The 20,867-nt window shown below is 42.8% G+C and overlaps 4 protein-coding genes across 4 annotated transcripts; 2 read left to right on the top strand and 2 right to left on the bottom strand.

Moving 5' to 3' along the window:
- The first annotated feature begins 18 nt into the window (after positions 1–18).
- On the top strand, positions 19–5,641 carry LOC134179638 (WD repeat-containing protein 91-like). Its single transcript, XM_062646577.1, has 12 exons — positions 19–178; positions 243–507; positions 2,200–2,322; positions 2,400–2,676; positions 2,731–2,990; positions 3,055–3,095; positions 3,162–3,256; positions 3,323–3,713; positions 4,603–4,711; positions 4,774–4,886; positions 4,962–5,171; positions 5,238–5,641. Exons 1-12 carry the CDS (start codon positions 56–58, stop codon positions 5,388–5,390), a joined length of 2,160 nt encoding a protein of 719 aa, XP_062502561.1. The 5' UTR covers positions 19–55; the 3' UTR covers positions 5,391–5,641.
- A 61-nt stretch (positions 5,642–5,702) lies between these two features.
- On the bottom strand, positions 5,703–14,004 carry LOC134179659 (G protein-coupled receptor kinase 5-like). Its single transcript, XM_062646598.1, has 16 exons — positions 13,876–14,004; positions 13,536–13,631; positions 13,347–13,459; positions 13,194–13,271; positions 9,725–9,825; positions 9,488–9,580; positions 9,367–9,430; positions 9,131–9,271; positions 8,826–9,060; positions 7,881–7,970; positions 7,737–7,825; positions 7,560–7,679; positions 7,090–7,227; positions 6,888–7,025; positions 5,940–6,074; positions 5,703–5,878 (listed from the first exon to the last, which is right to left on the bottom strand). The coding sequence occupies exons 1-16, from the start codon at positions 13,925–13,927 to the stop codon at positions 5,873–5,875; spliced, it is 1,689 nt and encodes a 562-aa protein (XP_062502582.1). The 5' UTR covers positions 13,928–14,004; the 3' UTR covers positions 5,703–5,872.
- A 38-nt stretch (positions 14,005–14,042) lies between these two features.
- LOC134198133 (reactive oxygen species modulator 1-like) lies at positions 14,043–16,309 on the top strand. The gene is made up of 2 exons (XM_062667475.1): positions 14,043–14,179; positions 16,180–16,309. The coding sequence occupies exons 1-2, from the start codon at positions 14,049–14,051 to the stop codon at positions 16,307–16,309; spliced, it is 261 nt and encodes an 86-aa protein (XP_062523459.1). The 5' UTR covers positions 14,043–14,048.
- On the bottom strand, positions 16,276–20,842 carry LOC134179649 (cilia- and flagella-associated protein 206-like). The gene is made up of 16 exons (XM_062646587.1): positions 20,731–20,842; positions 20,553–20,636; positions 20,399–20,489; positions 18,635–18,736; positions 18,487–18,573; positions 18,272–18,430; positions 18,121–18,213; positions 17,945–18,060; positions 17,764–17,883; positions 17,600–17,704; positions 17,457–17,543; positions 17,294–17,392; positions 17,092–17,234; positions 16,788–17,031; positions 16,628–16,716; positions 16,276–16,570 (listed from the first exon to the last, which is right to left on the bottom strand). Exons 1-16 carry the CDS (start codon positions 20,836–20,838, stop codon positions 16,399–16,401), a joined length of 1,899 nt encoding a protein of 632 aa, XP_062502571.1. The 5' UTR covers positions 20,839–20,842; the 3' UTR covers positions 16,276–16,398.
- Positions 20,843–20,867: the final 25 nt, after the last annotated feature.

The raw sequence follows: 20,867 nt of genomic DNA, 5'->3' as shown, positions 1-20,867 counted from the left end.
TCACGTGAGCGCAAAGGTCACGTGAACACAAATGGTCACGTGGCTGTGTTGATCGATGGCGGCGGCTACGGGCTTTCTAGACGATGCCGTCAAGGAGTATCTCTTATTTCGCGGCTTTACGAACACGCTGAAAGCGTTCGAAGCGGATTTAAGACTAGACAAAGACAAAGGCCTCAAAGTAGACCAAATGTGGGCGTGGCTCTTCGTGTTATTTAATTTTTTCTTGATATTGTCAATCGTAGATTGATAAGATCGTGCAGCAGTTGTTGTCGTACATATCGAGCAATGACTTACAGAGTACGAAAGATTTCTGGACGTACTTGAATCGTCGCTTTTTCACTCGACTCTCGGAGTCGTTCGCGAGCGCCGTCAAGACGCTGGAAAACTGCCTGTACAAGCTCTATCTCGTGCAGTGTCTTCAGAACAATCGGCAGGAGAGGGTCGTCGATTTCTTTGATCGTATGGCGGTAGAACTGCAGAGTCAATCGGAATGGAAAGATTGGTTTGGTGTGTGTGTGTGTGTGTGTGTGTGTGTGTGTGTGTGTGTGTGTGTGTGTGTGTGTTGTGTCTGTCCGTGTGTTGTGTGTGTGTGTGTGTGTGTGTTGTGTCTGTCCGTGTGTTGTGTGTGTGTGTGTGTGTGTGTGTGTGTGTTGTGTCTGTCCGTGTGTTGTGTGTGTGTGTGTGTGCACGCGTGTGTGTGTGTGTGTGTGTGTGTGTGTGTGTGTGTGTGTTCAAATTGTGCTCCATGCTCAAATAATGAACCATGGCGACCCCATAATAACAATAATAATGCCCCATGCTTGATTAGTGCCCCACTGGGGTAGTATTCAAACCCAGTTTTAGATATGCATGCGGTGTTTATCAATGTGTACGTTTGAGATGAGACAAACACCCAGATTTAATAACTGAGTGACGATGAAGATTCAACGTATGCAGCAGACCAGGAATACGACTCAAGTGAAGTGAAAGTATCCAGGATACATACCAGTATGACTATATATATATATATATATATATATATATATATATATATATATATATATATATATATATATATATACTAGCCCACCATCCCATTCTCCACACGGGTAAATTAGCGATTAGGTAGTTTGTTTTTGTTGTTTGTGTAGTGTGTTGCATTGTTGCACACAAGCAATGCAACAGTCTCTGTGCTTGTGAAATAGTATAATAATGCCCCATGCTCGAATTGCAGCTCATGCTTCAGAACTATGAAAAATAGTGCCCCATAGGGCACTAATTGTGGACATACGGTAAATCAAAAAAAACATTGATTAATTAAAAAACAAAAGCCTTGTCTTCAACATTAGTACTAGTACTTACTTGTTTACAGCAATCATCTCCCCGTTATATAAGGCAACTAATTTCGTTGATCATTGACTGCTGCTTTTCTTGTCTACGCCCCTTTTCTGAATCCTCCAGCAACCTAAACTTGTTAGGCGTTTTCTAAGATTTGAGGTATTGTAAATTTTTTGGATTGTTTCACCTCTCGAAACACTTTCTGAACATATTTACGAATGCCTTACTGTTGTCTACTGCCAAGACTGCAAAATAAGACCCCAGATGCCACTGGCTTGAGTCGCCATTATAGAACCACATCTGTTAACCCGTGAGGTGCCAGACCTGCACATGAGGTATCGGCAAGTGAAATTTTACCGACACTGATCACTGTGTGTGTGTGTGTGTGTGTGTGTGTGTGTGTGTGTGTGTGTCCCCGCGTGTTGTGTGTGTGTGTGTGTGTGTGTCCGCGTGTTGTGTGTGTGTGTGTCCGCGTGTTGTGTGTGTGTGTCCGCGCGCGCGTGTGTGTGTGTGTGTCCGCGCGCGTGTGTGTGTGTGTGTGTGTGTCCCCGTGTGTTGTGTGTGTGTGTGTCCGTGTGTTGTGTGTGTGTGTGTGTCCGCGTGTTGTGTGTGTGTGTGTGTGTCCGCGTGTTGTGTGTGTGTGTGTGTGTCCCCGCGTGTTGTGTGTGTGTCCCCGCGTGTTGTGTGTGTGTGTAAGTGTTACTTACCCAAGCATTTTATATACTTAAGACCACAAATGTATTTGTAATGTACATGAAGCTGCAATGAAATTACTAAATGTTAATACCAATGCAATTTAAGATACCCAGTATACGTTATGTAGCTGCTTGCTCTAAACGTCCCCTGCATGTCTCGTAACCGGTCGCATTTCGTGTGTTGCAGCTCTCCCATACTTGAAGAGTGCCGACCAGCATCCGTCATTCGAGATGTACTTTTCTAAAGCTTGGACCGACACGTTCACATTATCGCTATACAACTTTCTCAGTGTCGTCTTTAACCACATGCATATCCACCTTGCGTGTTGATTGTATTGCAACATTGTGCTCGTGTGTCGTGTTCGTTTTTCTTTGACCATTGTATACCCCTTCCCACGTTACTTAGCTACGAGGATGAACGACAGAAAATCAAGGAGCTGGAGGATACAAACAGACAGTTAAGAAACGAGATTCGGGCTTTGACAGCTGCGGCGTCGACTCATGCGGCTACCCAAAGAGTAAGAGGTCGTATGATGCCTTCATCAAAGCTAGGGCGAGGAGATCAAGTCGACGGTGAAAGTAAATCTGGAAATGGAAAGGACAGAAAGGCGCTCTTAAAGGCTGATACGGTGGATTTCATCGATGATTACGTCGTGTTGCCAAAGTCGGTTTGGCTCTTGTTTTTTTATTGACGTGTTGGCAATATGTCTGGTTGTAGAGGCGATGTTGCTGTTACCCAGCAAGGTACGCCGAAGCAATACAGCATGGCGTCTGTTGCTCAGTCTCCAGCTAAACAAGCGGCTCCTGTAGTAAAACTGCAACAGATGGAGACTACAACCAACTGGAAGTCTGCTAAGCCGACGAAAGAAGCTTCTTCTAATACGGGTACCACTGTTGGTACTGCGGTTGGTCTTACGGTCGATTTGCCAATTGAGATGATGTCGTTGAAACGCACCGCTACGACGACGCCTGTCGTGGGTAAACGTAGAGCTTATTTGTACCGTTCGTGTCGATGACCGTGTGTGTGTGTGTTCTCGTTTAGCCGAGACTAACGAGGACCAAGCGTTTCTTGTCCTTGGGCAGGTTTCGACATTCCGATCGGTTGCTACTGTACCAGTCTCTCATGTGGTTGTTATATTTTGTGGCTAGGAGGTGTATCAAGAACACAGTGCAGCTATCAGCCATTGTTGCTTTTCGACCACAGGCTCGCTTGTGGCTAGTGCCGATACCGAGGGATTAGTGAAGTCTGTCTGGCTCTTTCGGAGTATTTTGCTTGTTTGTTTACTGATGGTAATCTTGTTTGATACCAGGGTCTGGTCGTTTGCTCCCATTCAGACTAGAGCTACTCTTCAGTCTAAGTCTCAGCTTCTGTGTCTTGGTTGGGCAAATCGAGTGGATCGCTTGTTGCTGCTTGGGACAAGTACTGGAAAGTTGAGGCTTTATGACACAGAAGCAAAGAGGACATACTGTGATGTGGAGGCCGATGCGGAATATCCTAGAGTTTTGTCTGTCAGTTCTAGTCCGAATGGCCAGCTGCTTGTGTACAGCTGTGCTGCAGACATATCACGTGATATAATCTCTTTGCCGACTGCAAAGTGTTATGGTGATCCTTTGCCAGAAATGCATAGTCCACGACGAAAGCGGCGACCCGAGTGTACTGGTGCTCTAGTTTGTTGGGATGTCAAGGCTATGAAAACTGAGGTGTTAATGTTAATGCATTGGCTTGGTCTGTGGGTCTGCCTGTCTGTTTGCCAATCTACAAACGTCTGTCTTTCCCTGCCTGTTTGTTTGTTAAAAGGCTTTCCATCACTACATAGTAGTTTGACTAATACTAGTACATTTGACCCAGCTAAGGTCACAAGGTGTTAACTTAACTAACAAGAATATGAAATCATTCAGTTCTGAGTAGAGGAGTTCAAAGAAGATGCTGTAGACTTCGAGCATTGCATCAGTTAAACATTAGTGCCTCCAAATTGACACTCTTCATCCTACAAGCAAGAGTGTGCCATTGAAATGTTATGTTGATACTTTTCCCAAATTGATGATCTAACATCTAGCCTCTTGTCCGAATGAATTGCTCTTATCTGTGCTGAGCTTAGTTTGAATGATACTTTTCCCAAATTGATGATCTAACATCTAGCCTCTTGTCTGAATGAATTGCTCTTATCTGTGCTGAGCTTAGTTTGAATGATGAAGTAAGCCCTTGTCAAGGATAGGTGTAGACAGGGTCACCCCCCCCCAGTTATCCATGTCTAAGATGGTATCCATGCAGTTGTGAGTGTGTGTGTGTGTGTGTGTGTGTGTGTGTGTGTGTGTGTGTGTGTGTGTGTGTGTGTGTGTGTGTGTGTGTGTTGTTGTTGTTGTCGGTGTAGACGTACAACAAATACGACAAACAGGATCTGTGGCCCTAGGTTGCACAATAGCCAGAAGGGATTGGTCTGACTTGACTGGCAGATGTTTGTAAAATTGTGTATCCACCTGTTCTGTGTTTGGTCTCTTTTATCTCTCAGCTGTAAGTCACATTGTCTCTCTTCTACTATGTATTATGGCAACACTAAATTATATACCAACGATTGTTCTCTAATTGTAGCAAAATCTCCCTCTGGATCCTGCACCCACTGCTATAAACTGTTCTGCATTCAATCACAACGGAAATCTATTGGTCACAGGAGCAGCTGATGGCATGATTCGTCTGTTTGGTAATGTTAAACATGCAGCAACTTGTGTCACAGTAGAAGCTTGCAAGTTTCCATTGATGTAGATATGACACAGTGTGATGTTCTGATGGGATGGCAAGCTCACATTGGTGAAGTTTTCTCTGTCCAATTCAGCTCTGACGAAACAACAGTCTACAGCATAGGTGAAGACGGAAAGGTCAAACACAAGTCCTTCCATATAGACCCAACACATTTGAGTGTTAGGCAAGTAATACATTTGTTACTCATTTAGTTCACACAATGGAGTCTCCATCATATTGGACAAAGAATCGCAGACCTCCAAATACCACTAGAGGCATGCAACCCTCTTTTTGGTACAGCTACGGATGCTAATTCAAGGATGTCCGAGTTGGCCGCTGTTCCAAGAGGTAACCTTTTCGCATTTGACGCCGATGGCCAATACGTCCTGACGTGTGGCAGCACTCATGGCCTTGTGTACAAGGTACGTACATGTACATGTCTTCTCACAGTTGTCACATCCTTGTACTCAATTGGGTCGTCTGTTCAGCTCGAGAATGGGATGTTGAGCACAACTATGACATTAGGAGGTCACCAGGCTGCTGTGGTGTCAGTCGACTGGTCGACTGCTATGCACTGTGGGACATGTCTGACGGGATCGTTAGATGGTACTGTGCGAGTAACAACCATACTCAAACAGTAATCAGATGAAACCAGAAATGGTGCTAAATGGTTTCACAATGACAACCATTCAGAGAGTAGCAGCTTTCTATTGATTGTGAATACTAGGAGATCAATATACATGTATAGTCAGTCAAGGTTTTCTACCCACAAATAATATATTATCTTTATTTGCATTTCTTGTTCTAATATTGTAAACAATCATTCCTATTTGCAGTTCATTCACGTGGGCCAGTGGGGACGTGCCCACCTGCATGAGTAAAGGGCACAAACCTAGCACAGAATCGGCACACACCCGACACACACACACGCAGCACTGCGGCTTGACTAAATGAGAATTTACCAAAGTTTACATTTGGAGTACATAACTGACGCTGTATAAAGAGAATGACCGTGCCTCAATTACAAGCAGGTAATTCAATGAAGTAGGTTAGATATCATACTGCCAATCAAGAAATAGATACTGTACAACCCTCTACATATCCAATTGAGTGTGTTGAACAATTAGTGCTAGAAGCATCAAACAATACTATTTCACCACAAATGTGCAACGTCTCATTTGAGCACTTACCCTTCTCCCAAAGAGTCGACTGAAAAAGCCCCGATGTTCATTTGCTTCTCCTGGTGGTCTCTCTATCAAATCTTCAGTCGGTGTGTCATCGGGTCCAAACTTGTTGAGCTCATCAAACACTCCGGTTTCAATCATCTGATATAAGTTACATTACTCTTAGGAGTCGTCCAATTTTTCGGCATTTTACAAGTGCACAAAGCTTACGCTAGGCGAGAGGGGTGGCTTTTGCAAACTGTTTGTACACGTGCATGCACAGAGCCTGTACTGGTGTATTCATGACAAACTCTATTGACTGAAGGCAAATGAAACTGCTGGTTCTTCACAAACTGACATTAAACATGTTAACAGTATTACATACTGAACCATATTTCTACTCCTAGTGGGCCTTCTTGAATATCCTGGTTTCTAGCTATCACATCCGGGTGTGTTGTAGTGCTTGGCATGGAGCTTGGCATGTAAAATGTCCACCTCAATCAGTTGAGCCAAATGGCAGCTGCAGTGCACAAAAGCCAACTAACATTTATCAACACTTTGTGAACGCATTCGTGTTTGCCGACTCTGAATGTCTTTTCAGCGTTGAACTCGGAAAGCACAAATACTCAAGAAATCTGGCAGTGTGGAGCAAAAGAAAAGTGTTTGAACACACTGTTGATAAGTTGGAAAGGACAAAGAAATCATGGTGACAACGTACTTTCGACGCAGTTCAACGCTGAAGGTGAGAAAGGACCATCTATGCATTTGTTGGGTTGCTGCTAGAGGCTCATTCATGATGCTGTTTAATAACTACGCGAAATTTGTACTGTTGCAGGCTATAGCAACATTTTATTGTACGCTTTCATGAAGGGGAGGGGGTAGAAAAGCATACGCTTTGTGAACATGCCAAAAATGGACAACCCTTAGTCCACACAGCACTGCTGTAGATATACAATAACAACATCAGTTCCATACCTCATTCATCCAAGGCTTAGTCGTACAGCCAGTTGCAAACTTGGAATAAAATTCACTGTCATCCTGATCAATTGTCACTCCTTTTACAGTAGAAAACTGCTCTATATCCAATACATCTTTAGCATACACAGCATGTGGCTAGAAAGCACACGAGCATGAATCAAACCAATTGTAATGCAACATGCCCAGCATATAATCTTACATCAATCTCGTACGGTGGCTTAAGCATTCCAGCCTCGAGATGAGGCCAGTTTAATTTAGCAAAAAACGGATGACAGCGAATCTCTACAAACTTTTGAGAAGTGCAGCCTAAACGAGTGGCGGGATTTTTGTCCAACAGCTACAAACCAACAAACAACATTGAAGTTTAGCAACAAACAACTGTCTCTCACATACACTAATTTAAATTTCAAATCTTAACTCACTGACTAACCCTTAAATCATCGTGCTAGCAACACTTGCGCGATAAGCACTGATACACAAGAAACCACATAAAACACATCAACTAAACCAAAAAATTTCAACTATGCTGTATAAGTAAAACACCTCATAAGCTCATACCTGCCTGACAACCGAAATGGTTCTAAGCACATACAACATTGTTCAACCAGCAAAACAACCAATCAACTTAAAAAAACTAAACAAAAACCAGTAGACTAGAAACACACTGACCTTTGAGCAAAAGCTCTTTGCCTCTTCACTGAATTTATCAGTATACACTTCTTTGTCATCTTTCACTCGTTTCTCAACCTCGTCTCGAGACACTTTCTCCCTCCTTGCTCTGAATGGACTCTACATAATCCATACAGACTGATTTCCCCACATACTTGCACACTAATCATGACTTACTCTTCCTTGAATCATCTCGTATACCAGACAACCAAGACTCCACCAGTCAGGAGAGAATGAATATCGTTCATTCTTTACTACTTCTGGAGCTAAACTCAAACTTACTGCAATCCAGTTTACTACATACAACCATTACTGTCTCACCCATGTAGCCTACAGTTCCGACTCTCCCTCGGACCGTTTCACCGGGAGCCAGTTGCAAAGCCAATCCAAGATCTGATATTCTCACATGTCCTAAAAGCAATGACATGTGAGCATGCATTATTCTGCCAATATCGTCACACATAATACTATGTCCATTGGTTCAGTTTGTTCAAGTTAACACATTGATATCACTAACTATTGCGATAAAACAGCAGAGTACAACACTATTAAAGATTGCAACCAAACTCCCGGTCCATTCAACAAGATAGACTTCAGAAGTGAGAGAAACTACCATTAAATCTAGAGTTTTAATACTCATCGATAAAAATCAGATTTGCTATTACAAATAAAGATGACCATTTCTAAAGTTCAATTTATTGTTGCATTTGCAAAATTATAAGATTCAATTTCTCTGAGCTAAAAAAACACTACTAAACGTTTTTATGCTGTTCTAATAAATAAGAGAAAGCTTTCCAATCTCAACTCTAAAATTGCATCATCAAATTAGTGTCACTCGCTTCCCCTTTTGTCCCTGTTTCTTCAACTCACTGTTGTTTTTGTTAACAGCTGTGGCAGCATTTCAACGGTCTTGAACCAATAAGTAACAACATCGCTGGTTGTACGTACATGCACACTGGTCAAACGGTGTCTGTGTAAAATTCTTGATTTGCATGTGCAAAGTAAGAATGGTTAAAAAATTCTATTTTAAAGATAGAAACTTGCTCGTTATATTCATTAACATTAAATAATCGTTATATAATCTGAATTTATGGATGTATGGCATGCATGCACGTGCACACACACACACACACACACACACACACACACACACACACACACACTGTTTGTCTATTATACCTACACCTGTAAGCTCATATTCAATACCTACCACACAGACTTGACATACATCATGCAAACTTAGCATACATTTCTTCATATATTTACCATGATCATCCAACAGAATATTCTCCGGCTTCAAATCTCTGTACACAATCCCAGCATCGTGTAGATCTCTTAGACCACACGCTATCTCAGCAGCATAAAAATACGCCCTATCTTCACTAAACCCGGGATCAGCACCACCCATCGAATGAATATGAAACTTGAGATCTCCTCCATTCATCAAAGTCAAAACCATACAAAGAGCATCTTTTGTTTCATACGCGTATGCGAGACTCACCTACAAGGCAAACGATAACGTCCATGCTCACACACATACTACATAACCACAACGACCACGACACGCTTACCACAAATCGACTATTTACTTTCTGTAGCACTTGTTTCTCGTTTAGTGCCATTGCCTCGCCTTTCCGTCGTTTCACCCGTTTCTTTTCTAACTTCTTCATGGCATACATTTTGCCCGTACAGCGGCTCTGACAGGCACACACCTGGACAATCACACGTCGTAAGAGTCACGCCGCACTATCGTACGAAAGTAGCCAGCAACACATCAAGACACGTCGCTTAATTAAGAACGTCTTACCTCTCCGAATCCGCCTTTGCCAAGAACTCGATAATGTCTGAAGTACGTCTTATTCACTGGACGTCTACACACTTGCGATTATCTCATACCGTAATGATCAACCATGTCGTGTTCGACTCACCTCTCCAAATATTTCCACTGCAAAAATCGAGAAAAGTATAAAGAATCTAAAAATTCATTGAAAGGTTGACCACTCAGCTGTTCTCTCACAGCACTAAAACAGAAAATAAACAACTTGAATAAAATTTCTAGAAAAACAATTGAAACTGGATTCAATAAATAAACTAGCATAACAATCAGTGTGCCATCAACTGGACACTTCAAACTTCATGCTGCGCTACTGCCGCCTCATTCATACCTTCTACAATCATCAAACGTATTTCTAGAAACAGCAGTTGCTAACTGTCTTTCCACTCCTTCCCTGATCTCATCGCTGATTTGTTCAATACAACCGGGAGCCTGAATACAAGCGGAACGTCAATTATTATAAAGTTTTTGTATACTTCCTATTGAGTTGTGCTACAGATAACAGACATCGCACACAAACAAGAACGTATTCTAACAAATGATTGATTACGCGTTTATAATGAAATGATAAAGCAAATTAATGTTATCAAATGTAAGCATTCAAATGTGTATTATACATGCTTTGTACATACATATTACACTCAAACCTCCCTAATCCGGACCTCCAAGATGCGAACACTCCCTAGACCGGACACTTTTTCCCAGTGCATATCAGGGCTTGGGGATCCGAGGGTAAGCACTTTGACAAGAAATTCCCCATCTACAAACTCAATTCTCAAGCCGTCTTGACGATCATGTGCCAGTGTGTAGAAGAACGCGTTTGTAACGTACGTAACTGTAGTACAAAGTACGCATGCACATTACAGTATAGTACACGCATACTGTATACAGAACGGTATGACGTTCACAAAACCTTACATTAAAGTGGTCTGGGATTCCAAGGATATAATGCACGTTAGCTATATCTATCTTCCGGACATTTCTAGAATCAAGACAGCGGCTGGCCCCATACTGTCCAGATTATGGAGGTTGGAGTGTACTTCACTTTCAATGACAATACCAGAGTGTCATTAAAGGGCACGCTCACGCTAGCACATGGCATCTCATCATTCAAACGCTCAGTAACAGCAAAGTCTTGGGTGCTTTAATTCACACCGAAGGCAAAGCTGACTAAAGTCTTGAGTTTCGATAGCCTAAATTGGAGGGATCAAGACGTTGCCATAAGATACATTGCATTTGACCGTGTCTAGTAAGCCTTTACATATAGTTCTCAAAATTTTTCCCTCTAAAATCTCAATTTTGTGAAATTGAGGTTACTGTACTGCAGGTTTGGTAAAATTTGACAAGCAATTTTGAGTGTCCATCCAGTTGTCTCCTCCCCAGGGAAGAGGTCTTCTCCTCCTGGGGGGGAATAACCTGCTAGACACTCAAGCCCCGACACTTGAGCCTAAACCCTCCCCTGCACACCTGCTTAGCAGAAAGAGTATGAGAAGGGGGCTGGACACATTGACTGGCACCTGAGATTGTCAACATCTGACATGCTAATTAACACCAGCCATAACAATGAGCATACATGCCCTGCATTCCAATTGCTGGTTGATAGTTGTTTGGTCTACAGAGGTATCACTGTAACCCTAGCACATCCCCATTGGGGATAATTAATGAGTATGTGCAGACTGGTTTTCGTCGTCTAATCATTAAATGTTGACCAGATAACCCACTGACACAGGGCACAACACAACAATGTGACTGTATATAAATAACAGCATGCTGTAGAAAGTGAGGTACAGTGAAACCTGTACTATGCGACCACCTGTGGGACCCAGGGGTATCGGTTGCTTAGGACAGGTGGTCGCTTAGTAGAGGAAACCTTGCGCTTCCACACACCTATAGCCCTGCATGCCAGACCACCACGACCCGGAACTTACAAAGTGCTAAACGTCTCGTTTCTTGTTTTGTGCAATGTAAATACTGTTTTTCATCCATGTGGTTACAGACTGTTCTAATCAAAGCTAGCTACTGTGACAGGGAAAAGAAACTGGATAGAGTTTGCTGCTGCCTGGCTTCCAAACTCATCTTCTGCACCACACTTTCCAGCTTTGCAACCAAATCCAGCATTTTCTGATCAATTTTGATGAGTAAAAACTGGAATAGGTCATGCACGAGCTCTACGGCTTGTTTGTAAGTTTGAACTCGAATTTGAGGTGGATCATAATCATCATCATCTTCAGTGTCACTTGTGTCAATGCCATGTTGTCCAGCGTCTACAACATCTGCCTGCCACCTGCCTGCTATCTGCCTCGCTGAGATTCCTTTCTCAGACAGCTGAATAACCTTTACTCGGTCACCTAGACTCAGAACTTTTAGCGACATCATGCAAGCAAGAATTGATTTGGGATACAAGTGTATCGCAAGTGTGTCGGCAACACCTCTGAGAGGTTGGAATGTGTAATCAAGACGAAAAAGGTACATTGTGGTCGCTTAGAAGAGGTGTTAATTGCTGTAGGGCCTTTGGATTAGCGGTCGTTGGTCGCGTTGGGCAGGTGGTCGCTTAGTACAGTAGCTATTGTATGGGACAACGTTCCGTGTCAGGCAGATGCGGTCGCTAGAGACAGGTGGTCGCTGAGAGGTGGTCGCTGGTACAGGTTTCACTGTAATACGCTTAAATAAGGTATGTTCTGTTGAAATACCTTAAAGTGAAAGACATACACAACAGTAAACACTGCCACACTGACACCAACACGTACTTGATATCAACACACATTGACAGGAACACAAACTTAACACCAACACACTCCAACCCAAAGCACACTGACCCAAGGCACACTGACCCAACAAGCAATGACAGGACAGGAATACACTTGACACCCACACCCTGACCCACACCCACCCACACACACACACACACACACACACATGCACACACACACACACACACACACACACACACACACACACACACACACGGACAAATGTTAAGCCCTTCACGTCTTTCGACGTCGACCTTGAGATCAGTTGTGGAGATAGCTCCCCCTGCCTCTAAAGACAGGGCCTCCATGCGCTACGTAGAGTCTTGGGGCCAGCACTACAATCCACCTGGAGCCTGGCCAGAGTCATCCAGAGGCACTGACAATGGCGCAGCTCTGGGACTGGACACCAAGGCCCACACATACCTGTCGCATGATGTTGCTGCCAAGCCAGTGGTCTTGTCCACCCCAGTCGATGACCAGGTACTCATTTATACTCCAGAGTTGAGAGAAGCAAGTGTGGGTGAGTTTCTTGCTCAAGGAAACTGCAACAGTGTCGCTTCCACCAGGATTGAACCTTCAACCCTCATCACGGAATACAAGATCCCGGATGTCATCACTAGGGCTCTACCATCTGCTCCACCGCACGCACGCACGCACGCACGCACGCACGCACGCACGCACGCACGCACGCACGCACATACAAAAGGTAGTTCCTTATTAATTACATGACATTTCAAAAACCAAGAAACAAACAAACACATATGGTAACATCATCTCCAACTGACCAAACTATGCCCACCCACTACAAGACAGATTGGTGTACCAATAGCTTTCCTGCTGATTTTGCTAACGAATGTTTACACTACAAGACGTAAAAATAGCAAACAACACACACACACACACCACACACACACACACACACACACACACACACACACACACACACACACACACACACACACACACACACACACACACACACACACACACACACACACACACACATCCTATTGCGGGAAACTAAAAAATATGTGTAAATAGTGTACCAACCTCCTGTGACAAGAATTTCTTCCAAATCTGTTGAGCGACGGCCGGACGATTCTCTTCCACTAGTTTGTCAAAGTTTTCCTATCACACGGCAACAGTCCAACACTCCAACAACTACAATGTAGCAATCTCAAACGCTAGACGATCCAAACGTACTAGTTCGCGTTCAAAATCCGTTAAATTTTTGAGGCGCTCGTTGCGCGAGCAGAACTGAACGAACAAGCGTTTCCCGATCGGCTGCTCTTCGACGACGTTCTGATACTTCTTATCTAACACACACACAAACACAAACACACACACACCACTAGTTTTCACACATCAGACAACAAAAGACGACGACCTCACCGATCTCTTCTCGTAGAGAGCGGCACTCGTAGACGTTAGGGAACTTGAGCATCTGCTGCCATTTCCTACTTCTTCCCTTGTTCTTGCTGCCCGTGCCTGCAGTCAACACAGCATATACAGACATCGTCAGGCACTCCACCCACAATATCAGCGCACGGGAACGACCTTCACGCGCCTTTATGTACACAGTATTCGCTACAATGTTCTCTAGTTCCATCTAGGACGTTATAGCGACATGCTGCAGCGCCTCCTACGCTATCAATGACTTGTCAGTCATTTCGGACAAGCCGACAGCAAACGCTTTGATATAAACGACGAACGACAGATCGACTAAACTCACTCTGTCTCGCTTTCACGTATGTAAGATTATCTGCGATGCTCTGGATGTCCATCCAAACCGCGAGACAGTCTCGATGGCGAAGACTTCAAGGCAAACGAAAACGTCAACTGTGCTCACTTCCTGCTCGTCGCGCATGCGTAGGCTTACGTGACGTCGTGTTGCAGTCCGTTGACATGCCGGTTCAGCGTCCAGGAGCCGTGCAGGCGCACGTGTCGTGCTTTGACCGCGTTAAAATGGGAGCGTTGATGGGGTTTGCTATAGGAATGGCGTCTGGGGCGATATTTGGAACAGCCACTGCTTTCAGGTAGGAAAGATTCTAGACAGTCGAGTTCGTCTAGACTGTACATGTTGTAGTTGTAGACTACAGTACTAACTCGACGTCGTCTAGAGTAGTGAAATATTAGAAGCAACGGCGGTTCAATTAATTAAAACAAACGATCTGTTTAGATAGCATCTAATAAGAGCAGTGATTTGCAAAGGGTGGCATGTATATCTTTAGCTCATTGACCACTAGATCATTGTACTTGTAATGTACTGTAACAGTTCCAAGATGCAATTTCATTTTGTAGTTGCCGTTGAACCTAATGCTGGCTGTACACTGTGCATTGTACATGTACACTTTCCATGGTCTTTTGTATCTAGACTGTATGTTGGCTCTGGGCTACTCTCTACTAGAATTGAAAATTAATAAATTTAGTTTGATCTAACCATGGAAACCCTAGAGGTAAGAACGCTTGAGATGAAATGTGAAATCACCACCCCACCCACCCACCCCACCCCGGACATTGCCAACAGTTGCATGGTTTCAACAGCCTCCTCTTCAACGTGTTACTGCAACAACCCTCTTGATTTCAACGTTTCCCTAGTGAGACCTTGAGCATTTATGTAAATGTATTGATGAGTAGAATAAAAAGGCAAGCTGAAACTGTTTACGCTGCAAGAAGAATATAGCATGGTAGCCTCTACTGAGTTTCATCTATTAAATTTTTTAGTGAATACCGTCTGTAGTTAGAGAGCTTATGCAAATGAACACTGAAACACAATACCATGCTCAGTTAGCACTGCTGTGGGAAAATGATACTAGACAACTAATAAAAGATCAAATAAGGCCAGGAGTCCTACTTGCCCCTAGAACACAGGTCAGGTAATAACCACAAACACAGTAAACAGATATGCTAAGTGACTAAATAGTTAGCAGACTGTACCTATTTTGGTTTACCTGACTAATAAATGAATTTTGTCTCCCCTGCCTTGAGCACTGCACACCTAAACCAATCAACCCACATACCCAAGCCCACATCAACAATGAATAAGTAAATAGCCATAAACTAGAATTAATTAGTAACACCAGGATAAATTTGTAATGTGCATTTCAATTATTTAATTAAGAATTATCAGACAACTATCAGACAACTATCACCCAGTATCTTTGCTGCTCTGATTTACTAGTAGTAGTGATACCTTGCTGAGTGTGTAGGGTGTTGTTCTCTGGGTCACCACAGACCTTACAACCAGATTTACCACTTGTATACTTTGAGAACATCTATCAAACTATAAAGTTGAGCAAACATGAAAATGTGTTGCGTTGTTAGACCCTATGCTAGAACGCTCAACTTTACAATTTAATAAAAAATTTAAAACCAGTGGAATTTGAGCACAAAGATTGGAAGCTGGGAGTTTAGCATTTTGCAGTGCTTTTCATGAATTTCTGTTAGCATAAAAATAATAGTGAACAATATTACTCTGACAGATGTGTTTATACCATACATAGACCAGGAAATTTTAGCGATTGGGTTATAATTTGGTGATTTGATGATTGACGAGTGAATCACCAAACCTAAAATTTGTCAATATTTTTGGTGTCCATGGACTCCCACTTAGTTAGGCTGCATCTGTCTCCATACGCATGCATTACCCGTGTGTGTGTATGTGTGTGTGTGTGTGTGTGTGTGTGTGTGTGTGTGTGTGTGGTTTTATCCCATACCCGCCTCGAAATTGCCAGATACAGCATGGAAGAAAAGAACATACCGTGTACATCTGGTGACAACATACATTGACAAACTCATACGTATGTATGTATCACCAAAATTTAAAAATAGCCAGTTTGGACTGTTTCACCAAATATTATTGTCACCAAAATTTCCTGGTCTATGGTACACGTACATAAGTCATATTAATAAACAATATAATACAAATAAATCAACAAAAATGTGATGCCACTTGTCTTGTAGTTTGCTGCATGAGTCAGTATCTACCTCGTGTAGGATTGTCATACTTAGTGCTAGAGTTTTGAATATCTTGTAGATATGGTCTGCGTGGACGTGAGCTCTTGTCAAATACTGCAAAGATAATGCTTCAAGGTGGTGGGACATTTTCTGTATTTCTTGCTATCGGTTCAGCCTTGCTATCGGTTCAGCAATACGATGTTAGTTAAAACACAACCGTCAGAGTGTAATGACAAATCGTATGGAAGTCTGGTTCTGCATCGACACTGTGATGTCAAGAACTAATTGCCAACGGTTTCTAGTGTTTTTTTGGTTCGTAGTCTTCGGCAATATTATGTGTATGTACATCGAGTGTGAGATCAACTGTCGTAAAGTCCCTCTTCTGACCGTCACCTCGTAGGCCGACGATGTACCTTGAGGGCTGTGGAACATTTGTATGCTTCACTCGCTTGGTCTGTGTCTCAACTTTCCTATTATCAAAATTCATGTAAATTAGTGTGTCACATAATCGAAATATGGTGCTGTACTTTGGCAAGTAGACTTGAGTGTCATTGTCCCGTCTGTAATGACTGAGGTCTGTCTGTACGGAGTGGGTTACTTTTCGTCTCAAATTTGCCTATGTTCAATAAGTATCAATACCTCGTGTGTCAATATCAACAGCAATGACATGTAACTGTACACACGTACTAGTTTGATCGCTTTGCGTCGTAACTCCCATTCGTTCCATTCGTAGGACTTTACTATGTTTGTTTCGATGGGATGCACTTCGGTCTGCACACCCACATCATTTGTTGTGATGGGTTTCTCTATCATTTTACCGGGTGGCATCCCATGGCCGTGTGACGACATTGCAGCAAATTGGCTGTGCAGTTCGAGAAGCTGTATCAGTTCAGGTGACTTCTTTGCCACCTCAATTGTTTCATATATGTACCTGAAACATAGTAGTATTCTATACTCGAAAATGTCTAGATGTAATGTCTTATGTATGAACCTGTCAGGGTTAGCGGCAAACATTTCTGCTGCCTGAGGAGAAGAGAAGCAATAGAATTTTCCTTTATAGTGTAGCACTCCAAATTCCTTGCTGCTAGGAAGTAGCAATCGATCGTGTGCTGCAAGAGAATACGAACAAAATCCCTGCAGGACACGCACACGTTGGGATCTAGTCGCTGGTGACAGTCGGTAATGTGTCTCACTCTGTGCTCAATAGGTAGTCTGTCGTGTTCCTTGGTATTTTCAGGAAATATCCACTCCAAGCGTGGATACTGAGTGTGATCAACTCTTTGATTCTTTAGCTGCATGAACACACATCAAAGATTAATAACGAATCACAACCGCCATGGCCAGCAACTTCCTTGCCTTTTCAATTCGAGTCTCGTCACTCAGTGGAATAACATCCTCGAGTAATGGCTGCAGCTGGCTCTCTCCAAGTTTTTCACAATGTGCCTAATTCATGATAACATTATGTTGCGGATATTGTGTTTCATGAATCAGATACTAACCCTTGCGAACGGTCCAAGATTTGTAAGGATGTTACTGAGGACACTCAGCAAAACCATCTCCTCTTGGAAACCCATCCATGTCGTCGACAAACAGACAAACAGCGGCTAGAAATAGAGCAGATTTGAATGTATTGAGTTTTTTGATAAGTCGAATTGATTTATACATAGACAAGGGAAGTAGAAACTGCCGTTTTCGACTGTACGGTGTTTTTGAGTTTTGACATGTCTTCATCAAACTTGTCGGCCAGTTGATTTACCTTACTCGAACACACTTCCGCCTCTTGCTAAGAAACAGGCAGAATGTCACACCAAACGGAAGACTACAATCTGTAGATGTCTTTGTACCCAAAGAATCTGGAGAAAGACCTCGTGTTGTCGGCAGTTAATTGCAGCCTGCTTGATGAGCTCGAGTATCAGTACTTCATCTCGATATTCATCCTGACTTGCACGTTCAATGATTGCTGCAGTTAAACATGCCTTTAGAGTATTAGTACAATAGTGAGGTGACACCGTGACCATACCGGTGTATTTCCAAACAAGATTCTGCGTCTTGTGCAATTCGGTGTCTATACTGTGCATAGTGGTCGGTATTGCTTCACCCAGAATGGCACGTACTGCATTAGAATGCTGTGAGTGTATGCGATGGCATGCATGCACACGAGTGGCACTCACGATCGTCTATTCCCTGCCCGCCTTTGCCTCCTTCTCTGTTAAACAAGCGAATTCCGGTGACAATGTGGGTGAGCTCTTTTAGTTGACGCTCTTTGTCCTGTTTTGTCAACTGCATAAAATTACCAAGTTCGGTCTGAGGGAAGACGCTCTGTAGAGCAGCTAAACAACAAGCAGGACTCCATTGTCAATAAACAATAAAACTATGAAAGACTTACCGGTTGCTTCTCTAGAGACAGGGATGTCTGCAGGACGTCCGAGTCCTGATCGCAGTAACACAAACGAAACAATCTGTCGATACAGTCCTGTTGCGCTCACAGTTACATACGAATGTTTCATAGCATGTGAAATAGCTAGCTCACTTGCCTTCAAATTCTTCTCGTGTTCGTGCCCGACTGTCGGTTATACTACGTACTGTAGGCTGAAGACGAGACTCTAGAACTCTTCTGTGCTCCTCAAGAAATTCATCTTCACAAAACAATCATAAGGGGCTCTCTGTGATCGCTATAGTTTTCAATCCATTAAATTTAAAGTTGTTACCTAACTCACCCACCAAAATCCCATCTACATGAAAAGCACGAGTTTCAATAGTTGAGAATGCAACGCCCTGTTACATGAAGTTTGTGCTGTTTGACTTTGTCTTTCATTTTCCATGTTTGTCAATACAGTTAGACCTCGTTATTCCAACACCTAATAATCCGACTCCCTCACTTTTTAAAGGTACATGTGAAGCCAATTTACATGGTGGTCACTGTGTAGTTGTTTAGTACCGATAATTCGACAGTCGCACTAGACAGAAACCAGTGGGTCAAATGTGGTCAGAATAACAAGGTCTGACTGTATGATCCTTTATTTTGTGTGCATAATATGTCCGTTTGTTTCACTTGGATCACCCTTTTAACTTCTTAATTAAATCAAAGATTGTCGATCCCAGTTATTAATGTATTTGATAACATACTTTAACCAACCCTTTTCAGAAACCTCTCACAATTGATCTAAAGTCACTCCAACCAAGCCGACTCTATCGGTCCATATCTAAACGAAGGCAATGACCAACAGCAAACAATTTGTCACGTTTCAAACTAGTCACTCTGATTGGTTAATGCACGTCACCAATCACACAAACCATGTCAACCCATTATTAGCCTAAAAACTCTACTCAAGGAAGTCAATTACACACTTAAGTGGTCACTCCTCTATCAAAGATGATGACGCACGATTAGACATAGTCACCAGTAGAGTACAGAGTCGACAGTTTGAAAAACCTTTCTATTTTGATGTTTGTGTATTCAACCCAAACACTCCAAAATACCAGTCATCGTCATTAGAATCATGTTACCGACAACATGAACAAGAGACGAGACACAAGTACGAACGAGTCACAAGAATAGAACACGCCTCCTTTACTCCAATTGTTCTATCTTGTACTGGAGGAACAAGTAAAACCACGTCTACTTTCCTGAAGAGACTGCTTCGTTAATTGCTGGCTGACAAAAGAGCTACATCTTATGGGCCCACCATTCACGGATGTCGACTCGGCTTCTCACTTATTAGAGCAACAGTTACCCAGCTGTCTTTATATAATAGAGGATGTCGTGCAAGACAATAATTCAGCAACAGCATCAAGGGTAGCATTGCAGCTATTGCTGAGGGCCACTTGTTGGTCTCCTAACTAACTGACTTACTTATCAAGTATGTCGTGGTATTGGAAACTGAACTCTTTCTTATCACTTAACTCTTTCTTATCCAATGACAGTAACACTGATTGTCTAGTTATTCGTCCTGTATCGTAGAAATTGTTCTGAAATATACGAGTGATTCATATATATATATATATATATATATATATATATATATATATATATATACTACACACTCTAGTAGTTGAAACTCTACAGCTGCTACTAATCAATCAAACATCAATGCACATCAAGTTGTCAACTGATACCTAATTAAATCTAAGCAATTTTAATTTATTAATTGATTAATTGATTAAACTTGTTTAATTAATTAATATCTACAACGCACGCACGCGCGCGCACACCACACACACACACACACACACACACACACACAGCACAGACACACAGCACAGACACACACACACACACACACGCCACATGGACCTACTTCTTGTTGTATAGTTCATATCGAAATACACTTGCATTTTAGCCGTATCCAGTGACGGCGACGCCGTATCGACCAACTTCTCCACACACACCTACCACAACAACTCGACTCGCATCAATCCATTCTGCAGACGGACTGCGCATGCAGTCAATACCTCAACAAGCTTGTGTACGTCATCTTTCGTAAGAGACCGGTCGACGTTGAACTGATGATTGGGATGGAGAACTACAGCTTTGACCTGTCGATGTTGTAGAGTGAAAGAGGCATGCAATGCACAGCGTTTTACGTTAGTCTACGGGCCGCTCTCGAGTTCTCTCGTATAAAGCGCTGACCATAAATGCGACCAAAGTCTCTGACACCGTGTGACCTCGTCCGGCGCACTCCTGGGCGATTTCTCGTATTATGCTCTTGATTACGCTCTCGGCTTGTGCCCTCGACATCGTTGCTATGACAGCAGAGCTGTGCAACT

This window comes from Corticium candelabrum, chromosome 1, assembly GCF_963422355.1.
Source record: "Corticium candelabrum chromosome 1, ooCorCand1.1, whole genome shotgun sequence".
NCBI classification, from domain to species: domain Eukaryota; kingdom Metazoa; phylum Porifera; class Homoscleromorpha; order Homosclerophorida; family Plakinidae; genus Corticium; species Corticium candelabrum.
This window is presented reverse-complemented; position numbering and strand designations above follow the sequence as displayed.